Here is a 27,049-nt window from a genome sequence, read left to right on the forward strand (position 1 = left end):
TATTAAGGGTAGTAGGGTTGTGATTTTCTTTCAGGTTTTTAGGATGTATAAGATTTAAAGCAATGATTCTCAAAGTGTGGTATATGTACTGCTAGTGGTACACAGGCTTCTTCTAGCGGTACACAGAGGAATCATAGAGTAAAAAAAATGTTAAAAACACATTTAACCCTTTGACTCCTACAATCACACCGGTGTGATAACCAGCTAAACCCAAATCTGCTTTCCTGCAGTTACTCGTGTTGAGTCAGAGAAAGACAGAGGCAATGCTAGTCATAAAACAAATCCAATTTATCAGCATATAAACAAACAAATGACATTTAAAAATACACATAGGTAATAGCAAAACACATAACAATCCACATGTAAATGTAAAATACACATCGATATCTATGGTGACGACTATAATAATCATTTTACACTTAATGATGATGTGCTTTATTCAGATCAGATACACAAGGGAACCAGAATCGTCACAGCATCAAAGCAGCAGACCCACCGCTCTGCCCAGTTTTTTCCTGTTGATTCACATTTATTTGCCTTCAGCGTACGCTGGGGGAGCTTCTGCAGGAGGATGTTGAAAGTATGGTTCGGGGATTTCTTGAGGGCATTGGATATACTGTTGGGGGATTTCTGCAGGAGGGTGTTGAATTAAAGGGTTGCTGACCACAGGAATCTGCAGGATAAAGTGTACATGGTCAGCTTAAGTTATTGATCATTGTTCAACATTTATTGCCCCATTACCCAGTTCCTCACACGTTTACAGTACACATTAAAGGTTTTGTGGATCTTTACTTCACAAATCATTAATTCACAAACTGTTGTAATGTGGTTTGTGTGTGAATACAGAACAGAGATTGGATGAATTAAACAAAACAAAAAGAAAAACATGTCACTGGTTTCTGTCTGGTCTGCATTAAATTCAGATTTCAATTCTGTCATAGGTCACCTAATCGGCTCCTACATCATTAACTACATGGCGCAGGAGATTGGTTGCTGTCGCCTCAACAGCCAATTGTCTTCGTAATCTTTAATCAAAATGGTCAAATGATTAAATAAGTCATCATATTTAAATAAAAGTCTGCAACCAACTTCTGGTTCACATTTAAGGGTAAAGAATTAAAGACAAATATTGGGTTTGTTGGTTCTTGTGAAACCTCAGAACCTCAAGCTTTAAAAGTAGCTTTATCCTTTACACCTAAATTTATCTGATGGGTTCAGCTGATGTATTTCTCACCTGAGGATGACAGCAACAGGTGACTTTACAGGCAAACACAGATAGGCATATGGAGATGATTAGCTCAAGGATGGCGAACACCAGCAACACACCACTGACTCTTAAGAGGAGAGCCTGAGAGAACATTCAACATGAGCATACAGGATAACAACAACAACGAGAAATGAAGAATCTGTAGTCCTTTAGGTATACTGATGAAACTAAGTGATGTTTAAAGGTGCCATAAAATGAAGATCTGGATATACCTAGACATATATTTTCAGTACATGCAAATGGCACACCTTGAACCTCAAACACCTTTGTTTCCTCATTGTCATGTAAATCATGTGAGTGTAAAACTAAAACACTGACTCTTAGAATCCACTTGGACGCACGCCCCATTACCACAACATTTTCTAGAGAGATTACAACAATTACCACCCCCTCTGCCTTTTGTTCACACAGCTTATTATGTTCTATAATGTGGGACTCTTATTTGAAAAAGAGAAAGGCATTATAAAGCTCTCTCTTCCTTTTGTTTATTCACCTTATTCTCAGTGTACGAGCGGGCGCATTCTTTTTGACTCGAGACTTCCAGTCTTATTCACTTCCAGTCATTTTTAGACATTAAAATCAGCTCGTTTGGCTGCTTGATGTAGCAAACTGACATTTTTTTATTATATTATTCTGCTTCGTCTGTATAGTCACGCTAATACTTGTTTGTAGAGCAGGTAGTTTCACCGTTTTCGCAACTAAATCAGAAGTTCTAAAACAATCGCAAAAAATGAGCGCACTTCCACATTGAACAATAAGGTGAGTTAATTTGGACTTATTCATTCAAGGGCCAGTTTCTTTGGTTGTAAATGGACCTATAGATTTGTTTATGGAGAAATTTTGCCTGTACCTAAGCCACATACCTTATAGATATCAGAGAACTATTTAAACAGTGTATCAGTGCATTCTATGGCAGCTTTAATTTCAATATTTGTATCCAGTGTAAATGAACAGTAATATCTTGTGAAGTTCTGGACAGCATTGGACAGATGAGTGCAGATTACGCTTGATTTTCACAAGTTTACCAGTCACACAGTGATCTTACTGTAATTATAAAATAAAACATTAATACAATAACGATATCAATATAAGAGTTGATCACTTACCTTATAATCATAACAATAAAAGTCTTTGCAGTTACGGTAGATGGATCCTAAAGCCATATTTACTGAAAGTGCAATAATGGAAATGCCTGCAGCTATAGCACTGAAAATGTTCATCCCGAGGGAAGCTTTCACCTGCAGTAGAGGCACAGAAATAGAAAGGTTTTGTAACATGTTGTGTTAACACACTGTGGTTAAACAGATGGTAGATTATATGGAAAGTGATCAAATGAATTGACAAATTAATACAATATAGGATCTAAGCACCAAAGACTCATGTGTATAAGTAATTACATGGAAAGTCTCTCTGTAGAACGTCTCATCACTAAACATTTGCTTGTAAATGTGATGAGTTATGATAAACACTGTTTCAGCTCCCGCATCAGGTTTATAATACGCCACAACTCCACACAGGAGATTAGTGTTGGAAAGCACTCTTATCAGAATGTTTTCTCATTTGGTCTAGTATATGCTTTATTTTCCATCTCAGTTAAATGCTGTTATTGAAGCAGTGGTGTGTGTGTTTTGGGTGAGACCACTGCGGGACGCTGTTTTTATATATATATATATAGATGTATACAGTTGTGGGATTTTCACCTAATGTGATGTAGATGTGAGAAAGTCTAAGTGGAAAGCTTCTTTGCGTTCTGAGAGAAAAGAGTCCGAGTCCTCACATAAAACCAACAATTTGAGACCAAATTTTACAAGCACCCAGAGTGTTTAGACCCATGAAAAGAACAAGTGTTGTGTACATACCAAACATAAACCGGCTGGTGAATTAATTTTGTTTTCAGCAGCAATGGAGAGCGAGCCTGCAGCAATGCACTGAGAACAGAGAGAAGAGCAAAACTTAAAGCTTATGTTGGAAAATATATATACATATATACATGGTACTCAACCAGAATGAGCATTTTACTGCCAGATTGTCACACTGGTAGACAAGGATGGTTATCTTTTCAGTTTAATTCAAAACAAAGCCACTAATCAAAGTGAGGAATCAAAGGGATGATATTAAAGCTGTAGCAGTGTTCTTTAACAGCACAGTCAATGTAAACATCTGATGTTATCGATCTGACTGGTAGTTCGCTCATAAGAGCATCAGCTGGTGAGTATACAGACACAGTTCATCTAGTAGATCTTCTGGTAAACACTACATAAGTGTAAGCATTCTTCTTGATCGATGTGGAGGATCAGAAGGCATGCAATAAACATCCGTGGATGAGTATACAAGCACACAGTTCATCTAGTACAGTGGTTCCCAACAGGGGGGCCTCAGCAAGCTTATCATATTTAAAAAGAAAATGAGCAGTGGAAAATTGGGGGAACGATCATGTTGGCTTAGGTCATTTTATCCCCTGGCTGACCAAAAAAATGGTCAAATTTGTACTCCACAAAATCTTACTGATTTGCCTTCAGCTAATGGTAATGACCCAAGCATACTGGATCCAGGTGAAGAAGCTCCAAACATTTCGGGTCACAGTGCTAGCAATACTGAAAACACCAACATAGTTACCTGAACTCTGTTTTATTTCATTTAATACATGATACTTAGTCAACATGTGCACAAAGCATTTTCATGTTCTTTTAGTGGCTGTAAATGTGACAGTAAGATGTATTCTGGTTGATCACCCACTGTAGCTTGTGTTATCTAGGACAACATGTTAAACTGTATGATTGTTTCTTACAATCAGAGATCCCCAGTAAAAAGCACCACTGTTGAGGAAGAAATAATTCCCATAACTTGTACACACGATTCCCAACAGGAAGGTCAACACCCCAATCATTATCTGGACAGTCTGTGAGGAATAAGAGAGAACCGTGTAAGAAGGACGAGAGTATTTCATGAAGTAAAACAGATTAACATTCTGTGTGTTATCTGGGTTTAAGGAAAATATCTCACCCCAAGGGCTTTCGGTTGGCCTCTCAGAAAGAGCTGAATTCCTTGAAGAGGTGAAACTCCTGCTACATGCTGTATGTGAACAGGCACAGAAGAACTGGTCCCAGTCACAGTTGCTGTTTGAGTCAGTGGTTGAAGCTGGATGACAATCGTTGAAGGATTCATGGCTCCGACAGTCGACATTTCAGTTTCAGAGTATAAAATCAACCTGTACAAAATCATAGTGAAGTAAAAGAGGAGACTATTATCAATAAACTATAGATAAATATTATAACTACATTTGTATAAATATTATCTGAACTATGATAATCACATTGACAATCAAACAAGGTATCACAAGTGACAATAAAAAGACAATAATGAATTTAACATCAACACTTAATTGCTCCATATTGCAATACAATACAACCACATAATATCAGCGCTCTCCCACATTTATAGCTATTAATAATGCCCTTATTTCCGTTTTTGGTATAAGATTGCAGAAGAATGGTTTGACTAGAATGCACAGTTTGAACCATCAATACTGATAACTTTTTAGTCATTCGGCAAAACTACAGTTCAAACTGCTGTGGTTTAAAAACCCATTCCTACACGCTTATCTTAATCTGTTTTTCTTATTGCTGAGGGTTCCATAATCCCTGGATCAGGCCGTATCCTGAGCAGATGCTGTGGTGGTCATGGAGGAGTGGAGAGACTGATTCCTGTAAGACCCCAGTGACAGACGACTCTTCTCATTGATCCTGAAGGGTCAGCCTGTACACCAGCCAGTGACCTTTTCCCACCTTTAGCTTCTCCACGATGGACGTCCAGAAGTTTGGCCAGAGGAGAAATGGTCATGCACAACTGAGCCTGGATTCTCTTGAGTTTTTTCCCTTCACTTTCGTCAATTGGTGAAGTTGGTTTCTTGCCGCTGTCGCGACTGGCTTGCATGGTTTGGGTCTTGTGGAGCTTTCAGCAGTGAAAATTAAACCACACTGAACTAAACTAAACTTAAATTCTGAAAACTGGTCTGACACAGTCTAATAAAGGGACTAAGCTGAAAAGAAAATGAATGAATGAATGAATAATGGACGGGTCTTTCTTCGAAGACTATCATTAAAGACCCCGCCGGCCCATACATCAGGGAGACCTTTGGAGTATACCACCAATTTTTCCAAGACAACGACCCAAAGCACACGGCTGTAAGTAAACTCATTGCTGTGGAGGGTATTACCTGGGTGAAGACTCCAGCACAACCGCCTGATATGAATTCAATTGAGATGGTGTGGCTATTAAAGACTTCAATAGAAAAAAGCAAAGCAACTGCGAAGGCTGATTTAATTGCTGCCATAGATAAGTTCTGCTTTGAGGAACTAACAGATATTACATGCAACAACTACATAAGTAGACTGTTTAAAGTTCTATTAGTCATGGTTGAGAATCAGAGTGGATACACTGGAATATTGGAGTGCTGACATGTCACGACACGACTGTAGTTTCATGTATGGTGTACTTTCAAAAAATTAAACCTGACTGCAGGACCATTTTGTCATTGCTTGTGATTACTTTTGGCTGAGAACGTCTTCTCTTAATAACTTTGTACTGGGGAAATATTCTAAACAGACTGTTGAAATTTCCAAACCAAATGAAAAAAAGATGTACAGCTGCCAAGAATTCAATGTCTTCCTCTGAAAAAATGTTCTTGCTCACAAACAAAACATAAACCCTCCCCAGGCCTTAATGTTACTGCAGATCACCAGAAAGCTGGTCAAACTGGTTTTGCACCTTACACCTTGCTCTGATTGTATAGGTAGAGAGGGATTCAATAGCGCATGTGGGGGAAACTGAAGCACCTGGAGGAAACCCACGCCAACATGGGGAGAACATGCAAACTCTACACAGAAATGCCAACTGATCTAGCCGGGACTCAAAACAGCGACCTTGCTGTGAGGTGACAGTACTAATCACTGAGCCACCCCAAAGCACAAACCAGTACAGAATAATGACGTGTGTCTATCAAAGATGATGTAAAAGTCACATGAATTCCTGCATACCCGTTCACACTGCGGTCCGATTGCAAAACACCAGATTTGTATCAGATTTAACACCACATATGAAAGTGACTCAAATCAGAATTGAAAAGATCAGATGCCATGTGGTTTGGGCTGTTCACACTGCCATGACCAAAACAGATCTGAGTCACATGTGGGCTAAAGCATCAGATTCGGGCCACATTGACCTGCAGTGTGAACATAGCCTAAAGTCACTTTGTTAAACTGTAGAGTTGAATTTTCAACATCAAAAGAGGTCAGAGCAGAGATCAACATCCCATAATGCAATTCACCACCAGAAATCAACCAAAAACACAAAATACGGAAACTTTTTTTAATTAACAGAGGCGTAATGATCACGTGTGTTTAATCAATGGAAAAATCACAGTTTAAAATGATCTACATCACCTACATTTTAAAAGCCATTCGAGGTCCACTTGTTACCAAGTAAAGGAAACATATTCATTATTATTACTTTAGAAAACCCAGATATAAAAGTATTTTTGAGTATGTAACGTACTGTCTTACCAGAAGCAGAATCCCGTCTTCAGGTGTGCTTTTAGACTTTCTCTTCTGCTGTAACTTTACACCAGCGCAGTGTTTCCCAGAAAGCAACAGGAAGCAGGAGGAGTTTGCTGCAGAGGGGCCAGCAGGTAAAGAGCCTCTCCCTCAAGCTCTCGGTTTGTTTTTTTCTATCTATATATTTGCTCTGTATTGGGCTCCTAACGTTACATGCCTGATATGAGCCTTGGATAGCATTGTAGAATTGATAGGACTTACCTGTGAGGACCCAGAGCTCTGTATATCGAATTATGCCTTTGTATATAATAAATTACTAATACTTTTACATCGGAGAAAATCCTCTCTCAACTTTTTATTAAACACACATGGAATTCCAACTATATATACATACACACACACACACACACACACACACACACACACAAACATATATGTGTATACCCTCACAGGCCTCTTTATTAGGTACACCTTACTAGTACCGGGTTGAACCCCCATTTGCTTTCAGACATTCGTGGCATATGTAACCCTTTTTTCCTTTTTGCTATGGACTCCAGATAAAAAGAACCTGATAAAAGGGCCTGAGTTCAAGATATTACTCTTTATACAGTATACACACACTACTACATTTTCTAACAGTGGAGAATATCTATGAATATGATGCTCCAGTTCAAAGAAACTCCTTAGTGCAAACCAACTTAAGATCAATGGGTTGCCGATAATAATGTATATCAGTCTGTTAGCAGACCTAGGCTGCATCCAAAACTGTTTACTACTCAGTAGGTACTGCATTTGAATTTAAACGTGCTACTCTGTCATTAGAAAAGCACGTTATGAATGTGAAAAGTATGAATGGAATTCAAACGTACTACATCCACCATTTTGTCAGGGTCACGTGACCTACCTACGTCAGTTGCGTCGCTTCACTCCCATTCATGAATTCACTCGCGGTGCATCATGGGATAGCGCAGCGTGCATGGGATGCGCACTTTAGAATCTCGCCAGAAGTAGTAGGTCATCCAGGTACTTCTCGCATACTGATTTTCGAATTCTATGAATTTGGACATACTACTCGGCTCGCTGGTTTTAGCGTACTGTATAATATGGAAGTATGCAGTTTCGGACGTAGCCCTACTGTACACCTGGCCATCATCTACAGACATGGTAATGGTACATCAATGTATATTTTCCAAAATACACTGGCCTTGCGTTGCCCTTTGCAGCTAAACACTACTGATGGCTGACAGTTAATGTTAGTTATTCTAGAGTATTCATCAATATCACAGACTACAGTGAGTTTAATACTAGCAGTCGTTACATTATCAGATGGGAAATGTGGATGGTAATATACAAGTTATACAGTTTCAGTTAACTTACCTCGATAAAGACCTGTAGTTCGCTCTTGTCACTGAAGTGAGCCCACGCCCAGTCCAATCACATGAAAACGTAATGGGCGTGGCCAACTTATGACCGCAATGTCAAGGTCTTTCATCCTGGAGGGAAGATTCCGCCCACTAAGCTGCTGTTTTCAACTCGCAAAAATTTTAGATCCGCAAAAAATTATAGAACAGAAAGCGAAATGAATGAGCGCACAATGAGAAATCTGGCGTTAACTGCATAAAATGGCAGGAGTTCATTTTTTTGCAGTCCATTTATTTTTTTAATCAATGACATTTGTTTTATTTAAATGTTGTTGTTTTTTTGCCTTTTATTTTTTTAATTACAATTTACCTAATTTTGGTCAAAAACTTCATATATTTTTAATAATAAAGTCACAAAACATTTCTAATCAGTCAATCACATGACATTTAGGTATATAGACATGGTCAAGACGATCTGCTGCAGTTCAAAGCGAGCATCAGAATGGGGAAGAAAGGAGATTTAAGGGACTTTGAACGTGGCATGGTTGTTGGTGCCAAACAAGCTGGTCTGAGTATTTCAGAAACTGCTGATCTACTGGGATTTTCACGCACAACCATCTCTAGGGTTTACAGAGAATGGTCTGAAAAAGAGGAAATATCCAGTGAGCGGCAGTTCTGTGGGCACAAATGCCTTGTTGATGCCAGACGTCAGGGGAGAACGGCCAGACTGGTTCCAGCTGATAGAAATGCAGCAAGGGTAGGATTTAGATTTTCTTAGGATTTAAAGCAGTGACTCTCAAAGTGTGGTATATGTACCGCTAGTGGTACACAGGCTTCTTCTAGTGGTACACAGAGGATTTAAAAAACGTTAAAAACACATTTAACCCTTTGTGTCCTACAATCACACCGGTGTGATCACAATGTTCAGTTGCATCACATGATCAGTTGCTAAACCCAAATCTGCTGCCCTGCAATTATTTGTGTTGAGCCAAAGAAAGACACAGACCATGCTATTGATAAAACAAATCCAATATATCAGTATTCAAACAAATAACCACTGGTGGAAAGTAACGAATTACATTTACTCACGTTACCGTACTTAAGTAGTTTTTTGGAGAATTTGTACTTTTTAATGTTTAAAATCTGTAATTTTACTTTTACTTAAGTATGATTTGCCTAAAGTATTGTACTTCACTACATTTTAAATCATATGTGTTACTGAGTAAAAAATAAATATATAAAGAAATGCAACGGAAAAAGAAAAAGGAAATCGCGCCCGGAAACCACGTCACTGCAGCAGCAGCGTGAGATAAATTAGGGGTAAACTTGTCTATTTACTGTTGCTGGAGTTGGATTTATCGCCGGAGTTTAGGAGGTTTATCAGCAAAATGACTGTCAACCCCAGCAATGACAAGGTAAGCTACTGTATATGCCTCATTATTAATTTTAGCAATGCTAAATATTACTCAGCCATACTTATAGGCGTAATATGCAACTTTATGATGCAGAACATAAATAAATAACATGTGGAAAGTTTAGAAGGCTTAGTATAAAAGCATCTCCAATCTGTTCTAATGTAATGTTTGCACTTGTTAGCCTATAATTAGTTTATAAATCTTGTCAAAAGTCTGATAATCTTCTGTAGAAATGATCTCACGCTGCCATATTTCCTACTCTTAGTGGCGCATATCCCACATGGTGTGCATTGTATATGGTTGCCATGACAGCTTAAAGCCCTAAACTGACACTTCTGTCACTCACCCTTTTTCCTACCGGGGGCATGAGCAGCGCGCACCTTATCTCTGTCTGTTGTAGTTACCTATCTCTCTTTCTATTTTTCTTTTCATCTGCACCAGGACCCGCGGTAACTTTATCACATTGTTTAGTGTTTCCTTATCCTGCAACTCTTTATTTTACAAATTATATATGTCATGAAGAACTGTTTTCCCAGGGATGGGTTGCAATTAATAGCTAAACATAGACATACTATTAAAAATGTATACTTTAATTCATAAGAGTCAGACTTCTGTGGTTATTTTGATTAAAGTGTAGGGGATCAACCTACGTTATGAGATCGATCAGGGTTTATTAGCTCATTTCAATGAACTGGATCTTGAAGATCTGAATCATTGATTCGACTTAATTGAGTCAGATTGAATCAGATTAAAAGATTCACACTTTAACTAGGATTTGTCCAGCAAATAGAAGACATCGTATCTTACCAATCGTGTTTATATTATTTACGTGGCCAACGATAATAACATAACACAGTATTGGGTTAACTTTTAGCAAGGTAACACGATCTACAGCTCGAGGCAATGACTTAGAAGCACATAAACAAGAACACAGTTCTTACAAACTGAGAACAAAGATTTAATGAGCTACACTAGGATACATGAAACTAACTACGTAATAAGCAAACGGCAAACATACGCACACACATACACACCGAGGGAGTTCAGAGGATGCAAAACGAGTTGAACAACCGTCCCAAATTAGTTCTAATACTTCTTACAAGATCTTAGAATAACACCTGAGAAACCACAAAAGCAGATATATGGCTTATCTTCAACTGCTTAAGATCAATCTGCACCAGATCAGCAAGAGACAATGTTTGTTTGTGTTACTTGCGCCTTTTTTGTCCTGAATTTCCCTCGCCGGCTGGCCTTGGGGAAACGCGGTGCTCCTGATTGGCTGGTGGCTTCAGTGACGTCCTTGGGATTTACTCGTGGGGGGCTGACAGTGAGGTGACGGACTGCAGAGAGTCAGTTCAGAGTCGGCGTGTGGTTTCGGCGGTCTGAAAACTTAAGAAGTTTGCATGGAGAGTTCGTAGTGACCCAATCACGTGGCGGCGCAGTGTCCGAGCAGGCGAACGGGGGCAGAAAGCAATAGCAAGCGCAAGGTAGCTAATACAAAAAGCAAAGTTTCTTTGTTGCAGGGTGTTTTTAAGTGAACTGGTTTGGTCCGTCCCCATGGGACTATCTTCCAATGAGCAGTTGCCATGAAGGGCGGGGCCACACCCCGTACCATTGTAGTAGGGGTCAATCATTAACAGACTGCATGTTGATTTCACGTGGTAAAAAACTCTTGCAAGCTTGAAACTATCTTACATCAAATGTTACAAGACGAAGACTGTTTGTGCTACTAGTTATTCATTTACACCAATGTATTGCAAATGTGACTAGCTTTCATTCAATACCAGACATCATACATTTCCGACACATACAGATCATTTTAATCTGCTATAAAGGGTTAAAACAACACATTGATTAGCCTGGTTGGTTGGAATAAACACAGAATATGAGGAGAACTATGGCAAATTATTCAAAGATACATCTGCCTTAGCTCCAACACTTTAAGAGATTGTCTTTCATTCGTATGCATTGATTTCTCTTTGTCTCTACGAAATTGTACAAGTGGCAGGATGTGCCCAAGGCGAGCACATGACCATGTAGAAGAGTCATTCAAAAGAGTCTTGTGGGGCAATTAGTAAAGTTTTCCTGCTGAAAATCCTACAAAGCCCCATTGTTAAGTTTATTAAATCATTTACTAAGTTGGCTGATGGTTACCAGAACATCTGCGGCCAAAGTATTGGTCAGAATAGTCAAAATCAATTGGCGCTCTGATATCGTGATGGGTTAGCAGAACATCTGCGGCCAAAGTATTGGTCAGAATGGTCAAAATCAATTGGCGCTCTGATATCGTGATTGGTTACCAGAACATCTGCGGCCAAAGTATTGGTCAGAATGGTCAAAATCAATTGGCGCTCTGATATCGTGATTGGTTACCAGAACATCTGCGGCCAAAGTATTGGTCAGAATAGTCAAAATCAATTGGCGCTCTGATATCGTGATGGGTTACCAGAACATCTGCGGCCAAAGTATTGGTCAGAATGGTCAAAATCAATTGGCGCTCTGATATCGTGATGGGTTACCAGAACATCTGCGGCCAAAGTATTGGTCAGAATAGTCAAAATCAATTGGCGCTCTGATATCGTGATGGGTTACCAGAACATCTGCGGCCAAAGTATTGGTCAGAATAGTCAAAATCAGTTGGCGCTCTGATATCGTGATGGGTTACCAGAACATCTGCGGCCAAAGTATTGGTCAGAATGGTCAAAATCAATTGGCGCTCTGATATCGTGATTGGTTACCAGAACATCTGCGGCCAAAGTATTGGTCAGAATAGTCAAAATCAATTGGCGCTCTGATATCGTGATGGGTTACCAGAACATCTGCGGCCAAAGTATTGGTCAGAATAGTCAAAATCAGTTGGCGCTCTGATATCGTGATGGGTTACCAGAACATCTGCGGCCAAAGTATTGGTCAGAATAGTCAAAATCAATTGGCGCTCTGATATCGTGATGGGTTACCAGAACATCTGCGCCCAAAGTATTGGTCAGAATAGTCAAAATCAGTTGGCGCTCTGATATCGTGATGGGTTACCAGAACATCTGCGGCCAAAGTATTGGTCAGAATAGTCAAAATCAATTGGCGCTCTGATATCGTGATGGGTTACCAGAACATCTGCGCCCAAAGTATTGGTCAGAATAGTCAAAATCAATTGGCGCTCTGATATCGTGATGGGTTACCAGAACACCTGCGGCCAAAGTATTGGTCAGAATGGTCAAAATCAATTGATGCTCTGATATCGTGATGGGTTACCAGAACATCTGCGGCCAAAGTATTGGTCAGAATGATCAAAATCAATTGGTGCTCTGATATCGTGATGGGTTACCAGAACATCTGCGGCCAAAGTATTGGTCAGAATGATCAAAATCAATTGGTGCTCTGATATCGTGATGGGTTACCAGAACATCTGCGGCCAAAGTATTGGTCAGAATGATCAAAATCAATTGGTGCTCTGATATCGTGATGGGTTACCAGAACATCTGCGGCCAAAGTATTGGCCAGAATGATCAAAATCAGTTGGCGCTCTGATATCGTGATGGGTTACCAGAACATTTGCGGCCAAAGTATTGGTCAGAATAGTCAAAATCAATTGGCGCTCTGATATCGTGATGGGTTACCAGAACATCTGCGGCCAAAGTATTGGTCAGAATAGTCAAAATCAATTGGCGCTCTCTGTTATAATGATGGTTTAAGCACTCGAGTTAGTTCAATGACTGAGACAATTTGGCGCTTGCCCAGGATTTCAGATTCAACTCGTGTTGATCAATGAAATATGCCCATGATTTCCTTCAACAGTAATACAAAAGTAGTGTAGTACATTTCTGAGATATTATTATTGTAATGTAGCTAATTACAAAAAAGAAATCACAGTAAATATATATAATGCATTTTAATATTTAATGTATTAAATCTGGACTATGTTCGTAACATTGCTATTGTTCGTTAGCACAAAGATTCGATATTAACGGGGACTTGGAGCAAAATTGTTTTCTGCACAATGGGTTCTATGCACAGCTAGAGTTTTAAAGCCAACGATAAATGTATTTTCGATTTCACAAGGTTGTTTTTTCAGCATCAATGTTGTAATGTAATTACAATACATTCGTTTAAATAGATTTAAGCATTTATTTAGTTGTTGAAGCGTAAAAATTAGATGAAAGATGGTGTAACCACTAGTGCCCTCATTAGCAACAGGCTAGCGCAGAAATTCCATTGAAAATACTGGGTAAAGTCTAGATAGGATACGGGCCTGCCGGATGTGCGCTATGCACATCAATAGAGCAGCATTTTTTTTATGACACTGTATAGCAATAGGCGATGTGGTGGCGCAGTAGGTAATGCTGTTGCCTCACAGCAGGAAGGTCGCAGGTTCGAACTTCGGCTGGGTCAGTTGGCATTTCTCTGTGGAGTTTGCATGTTCTCCCTGTGTTGGTGTGGGTTTCCATCGGGTGCTCCGGTTTCCCCCACAGTCCAAAGACATGCGATACAGGTGAATTAGGTAGGCTAAAAATTGTCCTTAGTGTGTGAATGAGTGTGTATGGGTTTCCCAGTGATGGGTTGCAGCTGGAAAGGGCATCCGCTGCTTAAAACACATGCTGGATAAGTTGGCGGTTCATTCTGCTGTGGCGACCCAAGTTTAATAAAGGGACTCAGCCGAAAAGAAAATGAACGAATGAATGTATAACAATAATTAATATCTTAACAGTACTGTGACAGTTGGGTTTAGGGTTGGGTTGGGGGTAGGCTTTAAAAAATACAATTTATTGGGTAATTTAATAGATAGCATAAATAATACTCAATACATCTACTGTTTTTACGTTACTGTGACAGTTGGATTTTAGGTTGGGGTGGGGGTAGACGTTAATAAAATACAACAAATGTGAGGTTTAATAAATATTATAAATAATTCTCGTTTACTTCCGGCCGCAACTGTATCCGATCTAGCATCAACCAAAATACTGGGGTAAAACAAACTGTTATATTGTAAAGACATGGCAAGGGAAATGGACTTTAATGCATCTTCTTGTCCGATCTGAGACCCACTTCATATCGTAAATCTAACAGGCAGTGAAGATCGCTGATTTTTAAAGAAATCAGATCTTAAACGTGACAATTTTGAAAAGGAAAGACAGTTTACCAGAAGCCCTTGGGCTGAAAATTAAAAGTCTGTGTGCATATCGCCCATTTAGCTAAAACAGCAGATGTTGCATTGGAATCTGTATAAATTGTTAAATAGGATAATCTGTAAAATATTTTAATCATTTTTTGTTATTGGTCTTTAGTTTTTAAAGGGCACATAGTTGACCTCTTTTTTATGATTTAATATTAATATTCTGGTTCTTCTGAGTGTGCCAGTTTAGGTTCAGTTTAAAACACAATTCAGATTGTTTTATTATAATGTGTTAAAAAGTGTCATGTTGGGGGCGTGTCCACAGTTCACTGATTTATGGGTGTGTTGCTTCACATTTAAATTAGTTTCGGCTTCCCGCCCAATGTAACAAGGGGGCGGGGCCATGAGCTCACCCCGCTCTGCATTTGCAACAGAGTCAGACAGGCAGACGGAGAAGGAGAGAGAGGATCACCATTCAGTCATACATGTACGACTCGGACACAGACCAAGCAGAGAGTACAAAATCATGTGTCTTTGTACAGTTTTACAGCCAACTGTGTGCTAGTTTCAAGTGCCGAGCTTGTACACAGAAACTAATAACCACGCACACTGAATTAACTTTGACTGAGGCACCGGATGCGCCGCTCGAAGCCGCGACACGGCACACCAGACACTCTCTGTGGCGCGGCAGAAACATGAAGTGTCCCGAATCGTTGTTTTTAAATTCTAAACATAGGTTTCTGCAGCGGTCCGCGGCGCCCAGCCGTCGACTTGAGTGTACCCTGATAGAAACCGATGTTTAGAATTCTAAAACGCATGCTAGTTAAGATCACAGGGAGCTTCTGGGATCGCGAGAAATGCAAACGGCTGAAGTATAAGGTAGACTCAATGAGAAGTACACATGTTTGCAAACCTACCTAAAGATACAAGCAATAATTCCGATTAGAGCGATAATGTGGAGAATATTGATCTTGTGTTGAGCCCAATGAGCCTTGCATCTAAAAATAGAGCTAGCGTGTTCCTTTAGTGATATCGCTTCAACTCACGCTGAAAATGGTGGACGTGAATCAACAAACTGAGGATATGATGACGCGCCTGTCAATCAATATTGGTGGGCGGGGGGACCGCTCTCCTACGTAAAGTAGCGGTCGATTTGAAAACAGCTCCAATTGGTCCACCGTTTTTAATGTTGTTAAATTGAAAAAAAAGCACTGGGTGTGTTTATATCACCCTAATATGACGGTCTATACACCATACATGCACATATGTCTGTCCAAACAGCTTGAAAAGTAGATTTTTTACCATAGGTGCCCTTTAAAGTTACTTATACAAATAAAAGCAACTAATTGGAGATTTACATTCTCTTGTCCCTTTTGAGAAATAGTTACTCTCTACTTTTTACTCATGAGTACATTTTTAATGAGGTATTTTTTACTTTTACTTGAGTAGATTTATAGACATGTAACTTTACTCTTACTTAAGTAAAACATTTTGTAAGTAACAGTACTTTTACTTGAGTACAATATTGTATTACTCTTTCCACCTCTGCAAAAAACTTAAAAAATACATACAAGTAGTAGCAAAACACACAAAAATACACATGTAAATGTAAAATACACAGCGATATCTATGTTGATGACTATAATAGTCCTTTTACACAGTCTGGTGATGTGCCTTCAGATCAGATACACAATGTATCAATGAATCGTCACAGCATCAAAACAGCAGACCCACCGCTCTGCCCCGTTTTTACATATTGATTCACATTTATTTGCCTAAAGCGTACGCTGGGGGAGCTTCTGCAGGAGGACGTTGAAAGTACTCTTGGGGGATTCCTTGAGGACATTGAATATACTGTTGGGGGATTTCTTGAGGGCATTGGATATACTGTTGGGGGATTTCTGCAGGAGTTGGTTGAATTAAAGGGTTTCTGTCCTCTGGAGTCTGCAGGATAAAATGCACATGGTCAGCTTAAGTTATTGGTCATTGTTCAACAATTATTGCCCCATTACCCAGTTCCTCACACGTTTACAGTACACATTAAAGGTTTTGTAGATCTTTACTTCACAAATCATTAATTCACAAACTGTTGTAATGTGGTTTGTGTGTGAATACAGAACAGAGATTGGATGAATTAAACAAAACAAAAAGAAAAACATGTCACTGGTTTCTGTCTGCTCTGCATTAAATTCAGATTTCAATTCTGTCATAGGTCACCTAATCGGCTCCTACATCATTAACTACATGACGCAGGAGATTGGTTGCTGTCGCCTCAACAGCCAATTGTCTTCGTAATCTTTAATCAAAATGGTGAAACGATTAAACAAGTCATCATATTTAAATAAAAGTCTGCAGCAACTTCTGGTTCACATGGACTTTAAGTTTATGGACATTTAAGGGTAAAGAATTAAAGACAAATATTGGGTTTGTTGGTTCTTGTGAAACCTCAGAACCTCAAGCTTTAAAAGTAGCTTTTTCCTTTACGCCTAAATTTATCTGATGTGTTCAGCTGATGTATTTCTCACCTTAGGATGACAGCAACAGGTGACTTTACAGGCAAACGCAGATAGCCAGATGGAGATGTAGAACTCAAGGATGACGAACACCAGGAACACACCACTGATTCCTAATAAAATAGACTGAGAGAACATTCAACATGAGCATACAGGATAACAACAACAACAAAGAGAAGTCAAGAATCTGTAGTCCTTTAGGTATACTGATGAAACTAAGTGATGTTAATAAGTGATAGAATAATAATCTGGACATACCTAGACATACACTTTCAGTACATGCAAATGGCACACCTTGAACCTCAAACACCCTTGTTTCCTCATTGTCATGTAAATCATGCGAGTGTAAAACTAAAACACTGACTCTTAGAATCAACTTGGATGCACCATTTCCACAACATTTCCTATAGAGATTACAACAAGTATATATATATATATATACACAATTATATACTATATAATCAGTTAAATCAAACTTTTCCATTCAAGGGCCAATTTCTTTGGTTATAAATTGACCTTTAATTTCTTTTATGGAGAACTTTTGCAATAAATATATATATCATATATATATATATATATATATATATATATATATATATATATATATATATATATATATATATATATATATATATATATATATATATATCAGTGAACAAGTTAAACAATGTATCAAGGCATTCTATGGCAGCTTTAATTTCAATATTTGTATCCAGTGTAAATGAACAGTAATATCTTGTGAAGTTCTGCACAGCATTAGACAGATGAGTGCAGATTACGCTTGATTTTCACAAGTGCACCAGTCACACAGTGATCTTACTGTTATTATAAAATAAAACAATACAAAAAATATATCAAGATAAAAGTTGATGACACATACTGTATCATTATAACAATGAGGGTCTCTGCAGGAACTGAGGTTGGGTCCTAAAGCAAAATCCAGTGAAAGCACAATAATGGACATGCCTGCAGTTATAGCACTGAAAATGTTCATCCCGAGGGAAGCTTTCACCTACAGTGGAGACACAGATATAGAAAGGTTTTGTATCATGTTGTGTTAACACACTGTGGTTAAACAGATGATAGATTATATGGAAAGTGATCAAAATGAATTGACAAATGAATACAATATAGGATCTAAGCACCAAAGACTCGTGTATGAGTAAAGGCCGGCTCACACAGTGGGATGTTTTATTATCCTGAACCAGGGGCGTTGCTAGACATAAAGCTCTACTGGGGCACGTACCTCCTATATATATATATATATATATATATATATATATATATATATATATATATATATATATATATATATATATATATATAGTGTATTTATTTATATATATATAGATAAATACCCAGAGATGCGTCAGTTTGCTTTTAGATTACATTGCTTTCACCAGCGTTGGTTCGGTTGCACGTAGAGAATAACCTTCTTTATTTCGGAATTACCACTCTTAATAAACACACTTGCATATGAAGTAAATTATATCTCAATGCGTTTACTGGGGCACTGGAGATTTTTACTGGGGCACGTGCCCCAGTGAATTGGGTCCAGCGACGCCCCTGTCCTGAACGATTGTAGCATGTCAGACTGCACGCGTTCTGAAATAATTCCTCACAGCAAACATCAACAATCTGTAGCGGCAATTTTGCACACGGCATGTCTCAGTAATAAAACCAGGAAGAAAAAAAGCTGTTTTGACATTATCCCGCGGTCATTTGAATCGTCACATTGGATTGTGTCATCAGATTCGGAGCTCCTATTGGTTCTTGGATTGACGCTCATCGCAGCTGTTGTCACACTGCAGGAAAGTGTCTGAAATCTTCTGACACTGCCAGAACTTCATTGGAGGAAAAATCTGATCGCAACGGGCACGAAGCGGCTGTCTGTGAACATGTCAAACCAACGATCAAAGATCACAGGTTTTAGCCTGGGATTTCAGGAATCTTTTTGGATTTCCCAAATGTGTCTCAGATGACAAAATCGTGGCTGAAATCTCACAGTGTGAGCAGGGCTTTAGTGATTACATGGAAAGTCTGCTTTCAATACTCTATTAGCACAGAAAAAAGAATATTTAAGCACAAATCCTTACAGACCAAATTTTTACAAGCACCCAGTGTTTAGACCCATGAAAAGAACAAGTGTTGTGTACATACCAAACATAAAGCAGTTGGTGAATTCATTTTGTTTTCAGCAGCAATGGAGAGCGAGCCTGCAGTAATGTACTGAGAACAGAGAGAAGAGCAAAACTTAAAGCTTCTGTTGGAAAATATATATACATATATACATGATACTCAACCAGAATGAGCATTTTACTGCCACATGAACCACTGCCTCAACCAGAGTCTAGACGCTAGTCCTGTCTTGTCTTGTATGTTGTGCTCGGCTTGAGTTTTCTCAGCTCGATCACTCCTTTCCTGTCCTTGTCTGTGTTCGTCTTTTGGCCATGCTCGGGATGCACTCTCACGTCCAGGGGTCCATTCTTTGTACGTGGATTACTCAGTTAGCTGGATTTGGTTATTGAAGATTTTACACGATCCAGGATCGTTTCGTTCTTCAAAACTGATCCGAGAGTTGTTGTCATAGCGACAGTTCTGGTAGCTCAAACCTGGTCGGGAGCAGGTTCAATTCGTATAAACAGGTTTGGATCAGGTCAGTTCAAGCTAAGATTGAGCTACCGAATTCTGATATTTTCTTACAGTAGTAGTTATATACACTTGGGAAGATAGTAAATATTTTTTTAACTATATATATAAAGTTAAATATATATATATATATATATATATATTAATAAAACTTAAGCAATCTGCACGCCCGAAATGAAAGTACATCCAGTTATTCTTTACACCGATTAAAAAACCGGCTACAACAATACTACTATAATAAGGAAAATCCGCTCTAACTGTAAAACTAAATAAATTGCTCTTGACACATGAAAGGGCCAAGCATGCAGCCTACAACAAGGTGTAAAGTTATTGCGTATCATATTTAACAAACCGTTTACTACTAATTTTATGTAATTTATCCCACATGGATAATTGAATATTAAGTAGATGATGTCATTACGCTGCTGTGCCGTCAGCCAATCGTTGCATTGCTGATCATGATTTCGAGGATCGATAGATCAGTCCTTCACAACACACGCAGCGATCTCAAATTAGTTCATCAAGACATTTGAATCTGATTCACGAACTTGTTTGAAGAACCAAATTAGAGAGAGATCAGTTACCAAGATTAACAGATCCAGGATCTGCCAAATCATCTTAGATCATTTAAGCGAGGTACGAAGAACAGAGCCCTGGTGTGTGTCTTGTTTGCAGCATGGTGTTTTCGGTCTCAGAGCTCGGTCTAGTTGGTTTCGGTTGATGCTGGGATCGGTAACATGCATGCCGCATACGAGTGCACGGTAAGTGTTTTAAATATCATGTACTGTTTTCATGCATTCTGTCTCGTCTTGGTGTTGTGTAGAGCACGTGGCTCCATGTTTACATATTGGTCACATGCTTTAGTGTTGTATTTCATGTGAGCACTCGGTTAATGAGTTCTTTCAATAGCCGCGTTTCCACTATCGCGCCTAAAGCGAGCCAGCCAGGGCGAGCCAAGGCCAGTCGCGTTTCCACTATCACTTCCGGGGCGTAATCGGGAAAAGCGGGGCTTCCTTGGGGCCAGCGTCCGGCCTTTTTCGGCCCGCCGAATACCTTGGGCCAAGGAGGGCCAACTGGGGCTTCGGGGCGGGGTTACGTACAAAGGCGGAGTTTTCCTGTCAGGTAAAGAGGAGACAAGATGCTTTCTTCCCTTACATTTGTTTTGCTATCGCGCTTGATCAACTCACTCGCCTTGCAGCCAAAATCTGTGTTCGAAGTAAATGCCGCCGAACTCGAATGTCCTTATCCAGGGATCCAGGTTGTGTTTGTGGTTATAATTTGAGTTTTTTGTTCCCGCTGAAGTGGGCGGGTTGTGTGACGGGTTGTGTGACGTTTGATTTGGAGGACGTTCTGGGGGCGGTGTTTGCGTGACGCGCTGCGAGCAACTAGCCCGACAGTGGAAACGCGACATGATTTCGGCCTCATTTCTCAACCTCCCTGGCTATTGGCCCTGCCTGGCCCGATTAAAGCCCTGGCTCGCACTGGACCGATAGTGGAAATGCGGCTATTGGCTGCGTGTTCTAGTCCTGTTTTACCTGAGCACATGGCTCCTGTTGTTTCTTTGTGTCATGTGCTCTCCTGTCTATAGTCTAGTCCCACCCTCTTTGTTATATCATTATTCAAGAGTTGACACTTAGCTGATGATCGATTATAAAGCTTGTTTGGCATGCTGTCCTGTGAGAGAGCCCTGAGCTTATGTATTGTAATGTGTATTTATATAGCACATTTATTGTGTATGGCCATACACCCAAAGCGCTTTACAATCATGAGGGGGGTCTCTCCACACCACCACCAGTGTGCAGCATCCACATGGATGATGCGACGGCAGCCACAGGACAGCAGCACGGGGAGAATGTGTAAACTCTGCACAGAAACGTTGGCTGGCTTGGTAAGAACTAGAACAGGGACGTTTTTACTGTGAGGCAACAGTGCTAACCACTGGGCAATCATGCCACCCATCTAGGAAAGGGGGAGGAGTAAGGGTGGAAGGGGGGATTCTTCAAAATGAAGATGGCTGTTATATGGAACTTTTATGGGGTATTTATAGAGGCTTAGGAATCATCTGATTGGTGAATCCTAAATTAAATAATGCGGGACCAGCCGCAAGCAATCATAAGCACGTGATCCTCTCGAAATTAGTTTATAAATTAACTTCACTTAGTTTAGTATGTTCACCTGTTCATTTGCCAATTATTTCTCCTTTATAGTCTCCTCATGTCTGCTGTCCGGTGCTAGTTCGTTGTCCTACATATGTCGTTCTTCCTGAGAGTCATGTCCTGTTCCTTTCCAGTCTACTTTGTCTTTTTCCCCCTCGGGTTGTATTTGTTGCCATTTTGTTTTGTTTTTTTAATAATTAATAAATACCCATTATTGACTGCACTTGACTTCTTGTCCTTTCCCAACCTTAATCGTGACAAAACCAAGGCAAAACATACGAGAGTAAAAATAAACATTAAAAAACAGCAGAACCAAATCCTATACACATGTGGATCCTTCTCCATTCGAGCTGGATATACACAATGCTATTTTTACTTTCATTTAAGCCCATATGTAGTTTCCCCATCTGTATAAGTTGTGTGGGAATCGTTGAAGCTCGTATAGACATGTCTTGAACTGTGAGAGAGTAATTTACAAGCTGAACCCAGCAGCTCATGAGCTCTCGATCGATATGGCCCACAGCTACAGGCTCTGTGTGAGTACCCCACACTAGCGAACTGCCAACGTCAATCCCATTAAGGCTACGCTTGGGTTTAGAGCAGGCTGCAAGCACTAGGGCTTTGAGAGTTTGTTCAACAGCAAAACGTTGGCCCTCACTAAGCCGACACATGCCCTGGATAGGAAGGCCCCACTTTACCCTAACAGCTCGTTCATTCTCCATAAAGAGTGAGGATCCAGAGACATTTAAAGTTTTGAACAGAAACAAAAAATACTGTCAAAACTTTACGATTCACTTCAATAGTAACCAGATGAAGCTCCAGGAAGACTTTTGTGTGCCAAGAAAAGTAAAAACTACTTCACCAATGTCTTCCATATCAGACCAGGGAGTCTGTTGTGTGTTGCAGTGGCAATAATGGCAATACGTGATACTTAATAAACATGTGCAGACAGGATTTTTATGTTCCTTTAGTGGCTGTAAATGTGACAGTAAGATGTATTCTGCTTGATTACCCACTGTAGCTTGTGTTATGTAAGACAAAATGTTAAGCCGTATGACTGTTTCTTACAATCGAAGATCCCACGTAAGAAACACCCCTGAAGGCAAATAATATAGACACGATTCCAAACAGGAAAGTCAACACACCGATCATTATCTGGACAGTCTGTGAGGAATAAGAGAGAACAGTGTATGAAGGACGAGAGTATTTCATGAAGTAAAACAGATTAACATGCTGTGTGTTATCTGGGTTAAAGGAAAATATCTCACCCCAAGGGCTTTCGGTTGGCCTCTCAGAAAGAGCTGAATTCCTTGAAGAGGTGAAACTCCTGCTACATGCTGTATGTGAACAGGCACAGAAGAACTGGTCCCAGTCACAGTTGCTGTTTGTGTTGGTGGATGAAGCTGGATGACAATCGATGAAGGATTCATGGCTCCGACAGTCGACATTTCAGTTTCAGAGTATAAAATCAGCCTGTACAAAATCATAATAAAGTAAAAGAGGATACCTTTAGAAATAAGATAGACTTTATACATTTTTTAAGGCTTTCTATATTTTATATATGTAAAAAATCAAGTTTATATATTAAGAGTTCACCCTTAGCTGATGATTGAAAGATGATGTAAAAGTCACATGGATTCCTGCATACCCGTTCACACTGTGGTCGGATTGCAGAACATCAGATTTGTATCAGATTTAATACCACATATGAAAGTGGCACAAATCAGAATTGAAAAGATCAGATGTCATGCGGTTTGGGCTGTTCTCACGAACAGATCGGAGTCACATGTGGGCAAAAACATCAGATTCGGACCACATCGACCTGCAAGTGTGAACGTAGCATAAAGTCAACTGTGTTAAACTGTAGAGTTGAATTTTCAACATCAAAAGGGGTCAGAGAAGAGATCAACATCCCACAATGCAACTCACAACCGGAGATCAACAATTAACACATAAAATATGGAAACTGTTCATTAACAGATGTGTTTCACAGTGTAAAACCAGTGCAAAATCTGCAGTTCACATGTGTATTGTAGACGCTGCTAATGTGTAGTCTTAGTGTAATTTATGAGGCGTAATGATCACATGTTATGGAAAAATCACAGCTCAAGTTTACAGTGATCTACATCACCTACATTTAAAAAGCCATTCAAGTTCCACTTGTTACCAAATAAAGGAAACGTATTCATTATTACTTTAGAAAACCCAGATATAATAAGTACTTTGAAGTATGTAAGGTATTGTCTTACTAGAAGCAGAATCCTGTTTTCAGCTGTGCTTTCAGAATTCTGAAATAATGTTACACAAGCACAGTGTTACCAGAAAGAAACAGGAAGCGGGAGGAGTTGTGCAATCCTGATGCATGGCAAAGCTGGCCACCTCCAAGGGTGTATACAGAAAAACACAATCTGATATATGCCAATATATGCAAATCATGTCTATTTGGATTTTACATATAGTTATGAGGAAATCATTAAGGCTTACTCTTTGTCAGATATTTCTTCAATTTGCATTTATATAAATGATGTTGAACAGATTCAGGAATTTTTCACAGTATTTCTTGTAATATTTTTTCTTCTGGAGAAAGTCTTAATAGTTTTATTTCAGCTTGTTGGACTTTTTTCTTCCCCTTAAGTCCTCCCCAGTTCAATGATCAGTCAGGAGTCAGTAAATCAAATGAAAAAATCTTGTTTATTTAAAGTAAGTGAATAAAGCGTCGATCTGGATCCTGTAGTTGTAGTGGGGTTAATGAGTGGTGATATGCGATACGACTGGTTTCCTATCCGATCCCAAGTAAAATGACGGCGAGTATCGGCGATACCGATCCGATACCGATACTTTGCCCAGAAATAACTGTTTGGGAAATTAAAGTACGACTGGTTTCCTATCCGATCCCAAGTAAATTGAAGGCGAGTATCGGCGATACCGATCTGATACCGATACTTTGCCCAAAAATAAAAGTTTGGGAAATTAAAGTACGACTGGTTTCCTATCCGATCCCAAGTAAAATAAAGGCGAGTATCGGCGATACCGATCCGATACCGATACTTTTCCCAAAAATAACTGTTTGGGAAATTAAAGTACGACTGGTTTCCTATCCGATCCCAAGTAAAATGAAGGCGAGTATCGGCGATACCGATCAGATACGATACCGATACTTTGCCCAAAAATAACTGTTTGGGAAATTAAAGTACGACTGGTTTCCTATCCGATCCCAAGTAAAATAAAGGCGAGTATCGGCGATACCGATCCGATACCGATACTTTTCCCAAAAATAACTGTTTGGGAAATTAAAGTACGACTGGTTTCCTATCTGATCCCAAGTAAAAGGAAGGCGAGTATCGGCGATACCGATCAGATACGATACCGATACTTTGCCCAAAAATAACTGTTTGGGAAATTAAAGTACGACTGGTTTCCTATCCAATCCCAAGTAAAATAAAGGCGAGTATCGGCGATACCGATCCGATACCGATACTTTTCCCAAAAATAACTGTTTGGGAAATTAAAGTACGACTGGTTTCCTATCTGATCCCAAGTAAAAGGAAGGCGAGTATCGGCGATACCGATCAGATACGATACCGATACTTTGCCCAAAAATAACTGTTTGGGAAATTAAAGTACAACTGGTTTCCTATCTGATCCCAAGTAAAATGAAGGCGAGTATCGGCGATACCGATCCGATACCGAAACTTTGCCCAAAAATAACTGTTTGGGAAATTAAAGTAACAAGTAGTTTACTTAAAAGTGTCACTTCATACTGAATACGAGACATATTACGGGTTATTCTTGTTTATTGATAAAGAATTATCATACAATAAAAGAGCCAACTTACAAATTCATTGTCACAAAAACACAAGCCCCCAAAATACAGCCATTTCCAGGCTGGTTTCCAGCCATTTCTAGCCTGGTCTTAGCTGGTCAAGCTGGAAAATGACCAGCAAAATCCAGCCTGGTTTAAGCTGGACATAGCTGGTTTTGGCTGGGCTCCCAGCCTGGCTAGGCTGGTCAAGCTGGTTTTAGCTGGTCATTTTCCTGCCTGACCAGCTAAGACCAGGCTAGAAATGGCTGGAAACCAGCCTGGAAATGGCCAAAACCCCTCTAAAACCAGGCTGGTCAACCAGCTAAAACCAGCCAACCAGCCTAGGCTGGTTTAAGCTGGATTTTTCAGTAGGGTACACACTGACTTCTCTAGATATTATTTCTTATATTATTCCAAACGACTAAAACGCCACTAAAAGTCACTTTGTTAAACTGTAGAGTTGAATTTTCCACATCAGAAGTGAACAGAGCAGAGATCAACATCCCACAATGCAATTCACAACCGTAAATAAACACAAAACACGCAATGTTTTACAGTGTAAAATCAGTGCACAGTTCAAGTGTGTGTTTTAGACACTGCTAGTGTGTACTCTCTCTACACCGCTTTCATTTTTTTCTTCTAGTGTTTGTGTGTGTGGTGTAATTAAAAAGGCATGACGGCCACATGTGTTTCTAACTTAAACACAGCTCAAGTATATCTCACTTACATTTAATAAGCTATTAAAGCTCCGCTTGTTACCAAATAAAGGAAATGCCTTCACTATTATTGTCTTACCAGAAGCAGAATCCCGTCTTCAGCTGTGCTTTGTGTCTTCACTCTGTAGCTCCTCTGATATACCGTTACACCAGAGCAGTGTTTCCAGTGTAACTGTTTTCCAGAGAGCAACAGGAAGCAGGAGGAGCTGGTGTAATCATGCTGCATGCCACAGCTGGACAGTTTCATGGGTTAACAGAGCAACCAGCGAAACACGAGAAAAGAGAAGCATTCCCACATGGAAATCTGACATATGCAAATGACATATTTACACTGGATTTAACGTACAGTTGAGGGAGAAATCAGTAGCCCTCCTGTGAAATATTCATTCTTAAATTTATAGTAAATTGATATTTATCTAATTCAGGAATTTTTCACAGTATTATTTTCTTCTGGAGAAACTCTTATTTGTTTTATTTCAGCAAAAATAAAAGCAGTTTAAATAATTTTTTA

At 39.5% G+C, this 27,049-nt stretch overlaps 2 protein-coding genes across 6 annotated transcripts; both read right to left on the minus strand.

The window, feature by feature from the left end:
* Positions 1-264: 264 nt before the first annotated feature.
* Positions 265-23,735, minus strand: LOC130221998 (membrane-spanning 4-domains subfamily A member 8-like). Of its 3 annotated transcripts, none has more exons than XM_056454602.1 (7): positions 23,669-23,735; positions 4,271-4,475; positions 4,056-4,166; positions 3,127-3,195; positions 2,374-2,505; positions 1,235-1,348; positions 265-673 (listed from the first exon to the last, which is right to left on the minus strand). In XM_056454602.1, exons 2-7 carry the CDS (start codon positions 4,448-4,450, stop codon positions 530-532), a joined length of 750 nt encoding a protein of 249 aa, XP_056310577.1. In that variant the 5' UTR covers positions 4,451-4,475; positions 23,669-23,735; the 3' UTR covers positions 265-529. The 3 variants fall into 3 exon arrangements, with proteins under 3 accessions (XP_056310577.1, XP_056310578.1, XP_056310579.1); XM_056454603.1 differs by lacking the exon at positions 23,669-23,735 and adding an exon at positions 6,829-6,930; XM_056454604.1 differs by lacking the exon at positions 23,669-23,735 and adding an exon at positions 6,821-6,898.
* LOC130221993 (membrane-spanning 4-domains subfamily A member 4A-like) lies at positions 16,192-26,696 on the minus strand. 3 transcript variants are annotated; one of them, XM_056454595.1, is made up of 7 exons: positions 26,618-26,696; positions 23,289-23,493; positions 23,089-23,184; positions 19,376-19,444; positions 18,096-18,227; positions 17,228-17,341; positions 16,192-16,646 (listed from the first exon to the last, which is right to left on the minus strand). In XM_056454595.1, exons 2-7 carry the CDS (start codon positions 23,466-23,468, stop codon positions 16,470-16,472), a joined length of 768 nt encoding a protein of 255 aa, XP_056310570.1. In that variant the 5' UTR covers positions 23,469-23,493; positions 26,618-26,696; the 3' UTR covers positions 16,192-16,469. The 3 variants fall into 3 exon arrangements, with proteins under 3 accessions (XP_056310570.1, XP_056310569.1, XP_056310568.1); XM_056454594.1 differs by lacking the exon at positions 26,618-26,696 and adding an exon at positions 23,669-23,757; XM_056454593.1 differs by lacking the exon at positions 26,618-26,696 and adding an exon at positions 23,617-23,704.
* Between the last annotated feature and the right edge of the window lie 353 nt (positions 26,697-27,049).

The sequence above is a fragment of the Danio aesculapii genome, chromosome 4, assembly GCF_903798145.1.
Source record: "Danio aesculapii chromosome 4, fDanAes4.1, whole genome shotgun sequence".
Taxonomy (NCBI): domain Eukaryota; kingdom Metazoa; phylum Chordata; class Actinopteri; order Cypriniformes; family Danionidae; genus Danio; species Danio aesculapii.

Excerpts from the sequence above, each read along its gene's own strand:
- LOC130221993 (XM_056454595.1), bottom strand. The coding sequence starts at position 23,468 with ATGTCGACTGTCGGAGCCATGAATCCTTCATCGATTGTCATCCAGCTT. Across the intron at positions 19,445-23,088 it reads CTTACGTGGGATCTTCGATT|TACATTACTGCAGGCTCGCT; the intron begins GTAAGAAACAGT and ends CTCTGTTCTCAG. Across the intron at positions 18,228-19,375 it reads CACCAACTGCTTTATGTTTG|GTGAAAGCTTCCCTCGGGAT; the intron begins GTATGTACACAA and ends TCTCCACTGTAG.
- LOC130221998 (XM_056454602.1), bottom strand. The coding sequence starts at position 4,450 with ATGTCGACTGTCGGAGCCATGAATCCTTCAACGATTGTCATCCAGCTT. Across the intron at positions 4,167-4,270 it reads GCCAACCGAAAGCCCTTGGG|ACTGTCCAGATAATGATTGG; the intron begins GTGAGATATTTT and ends TATTCCTCACAG. Across the intron at positions 674-1,234 it reads CCTGTTGCTGTCATCCTCAG|ATTCCTGTGGTCAGCAACCC; the intron begins GTGAGAAATACA and ends TTTATCCTGCAG.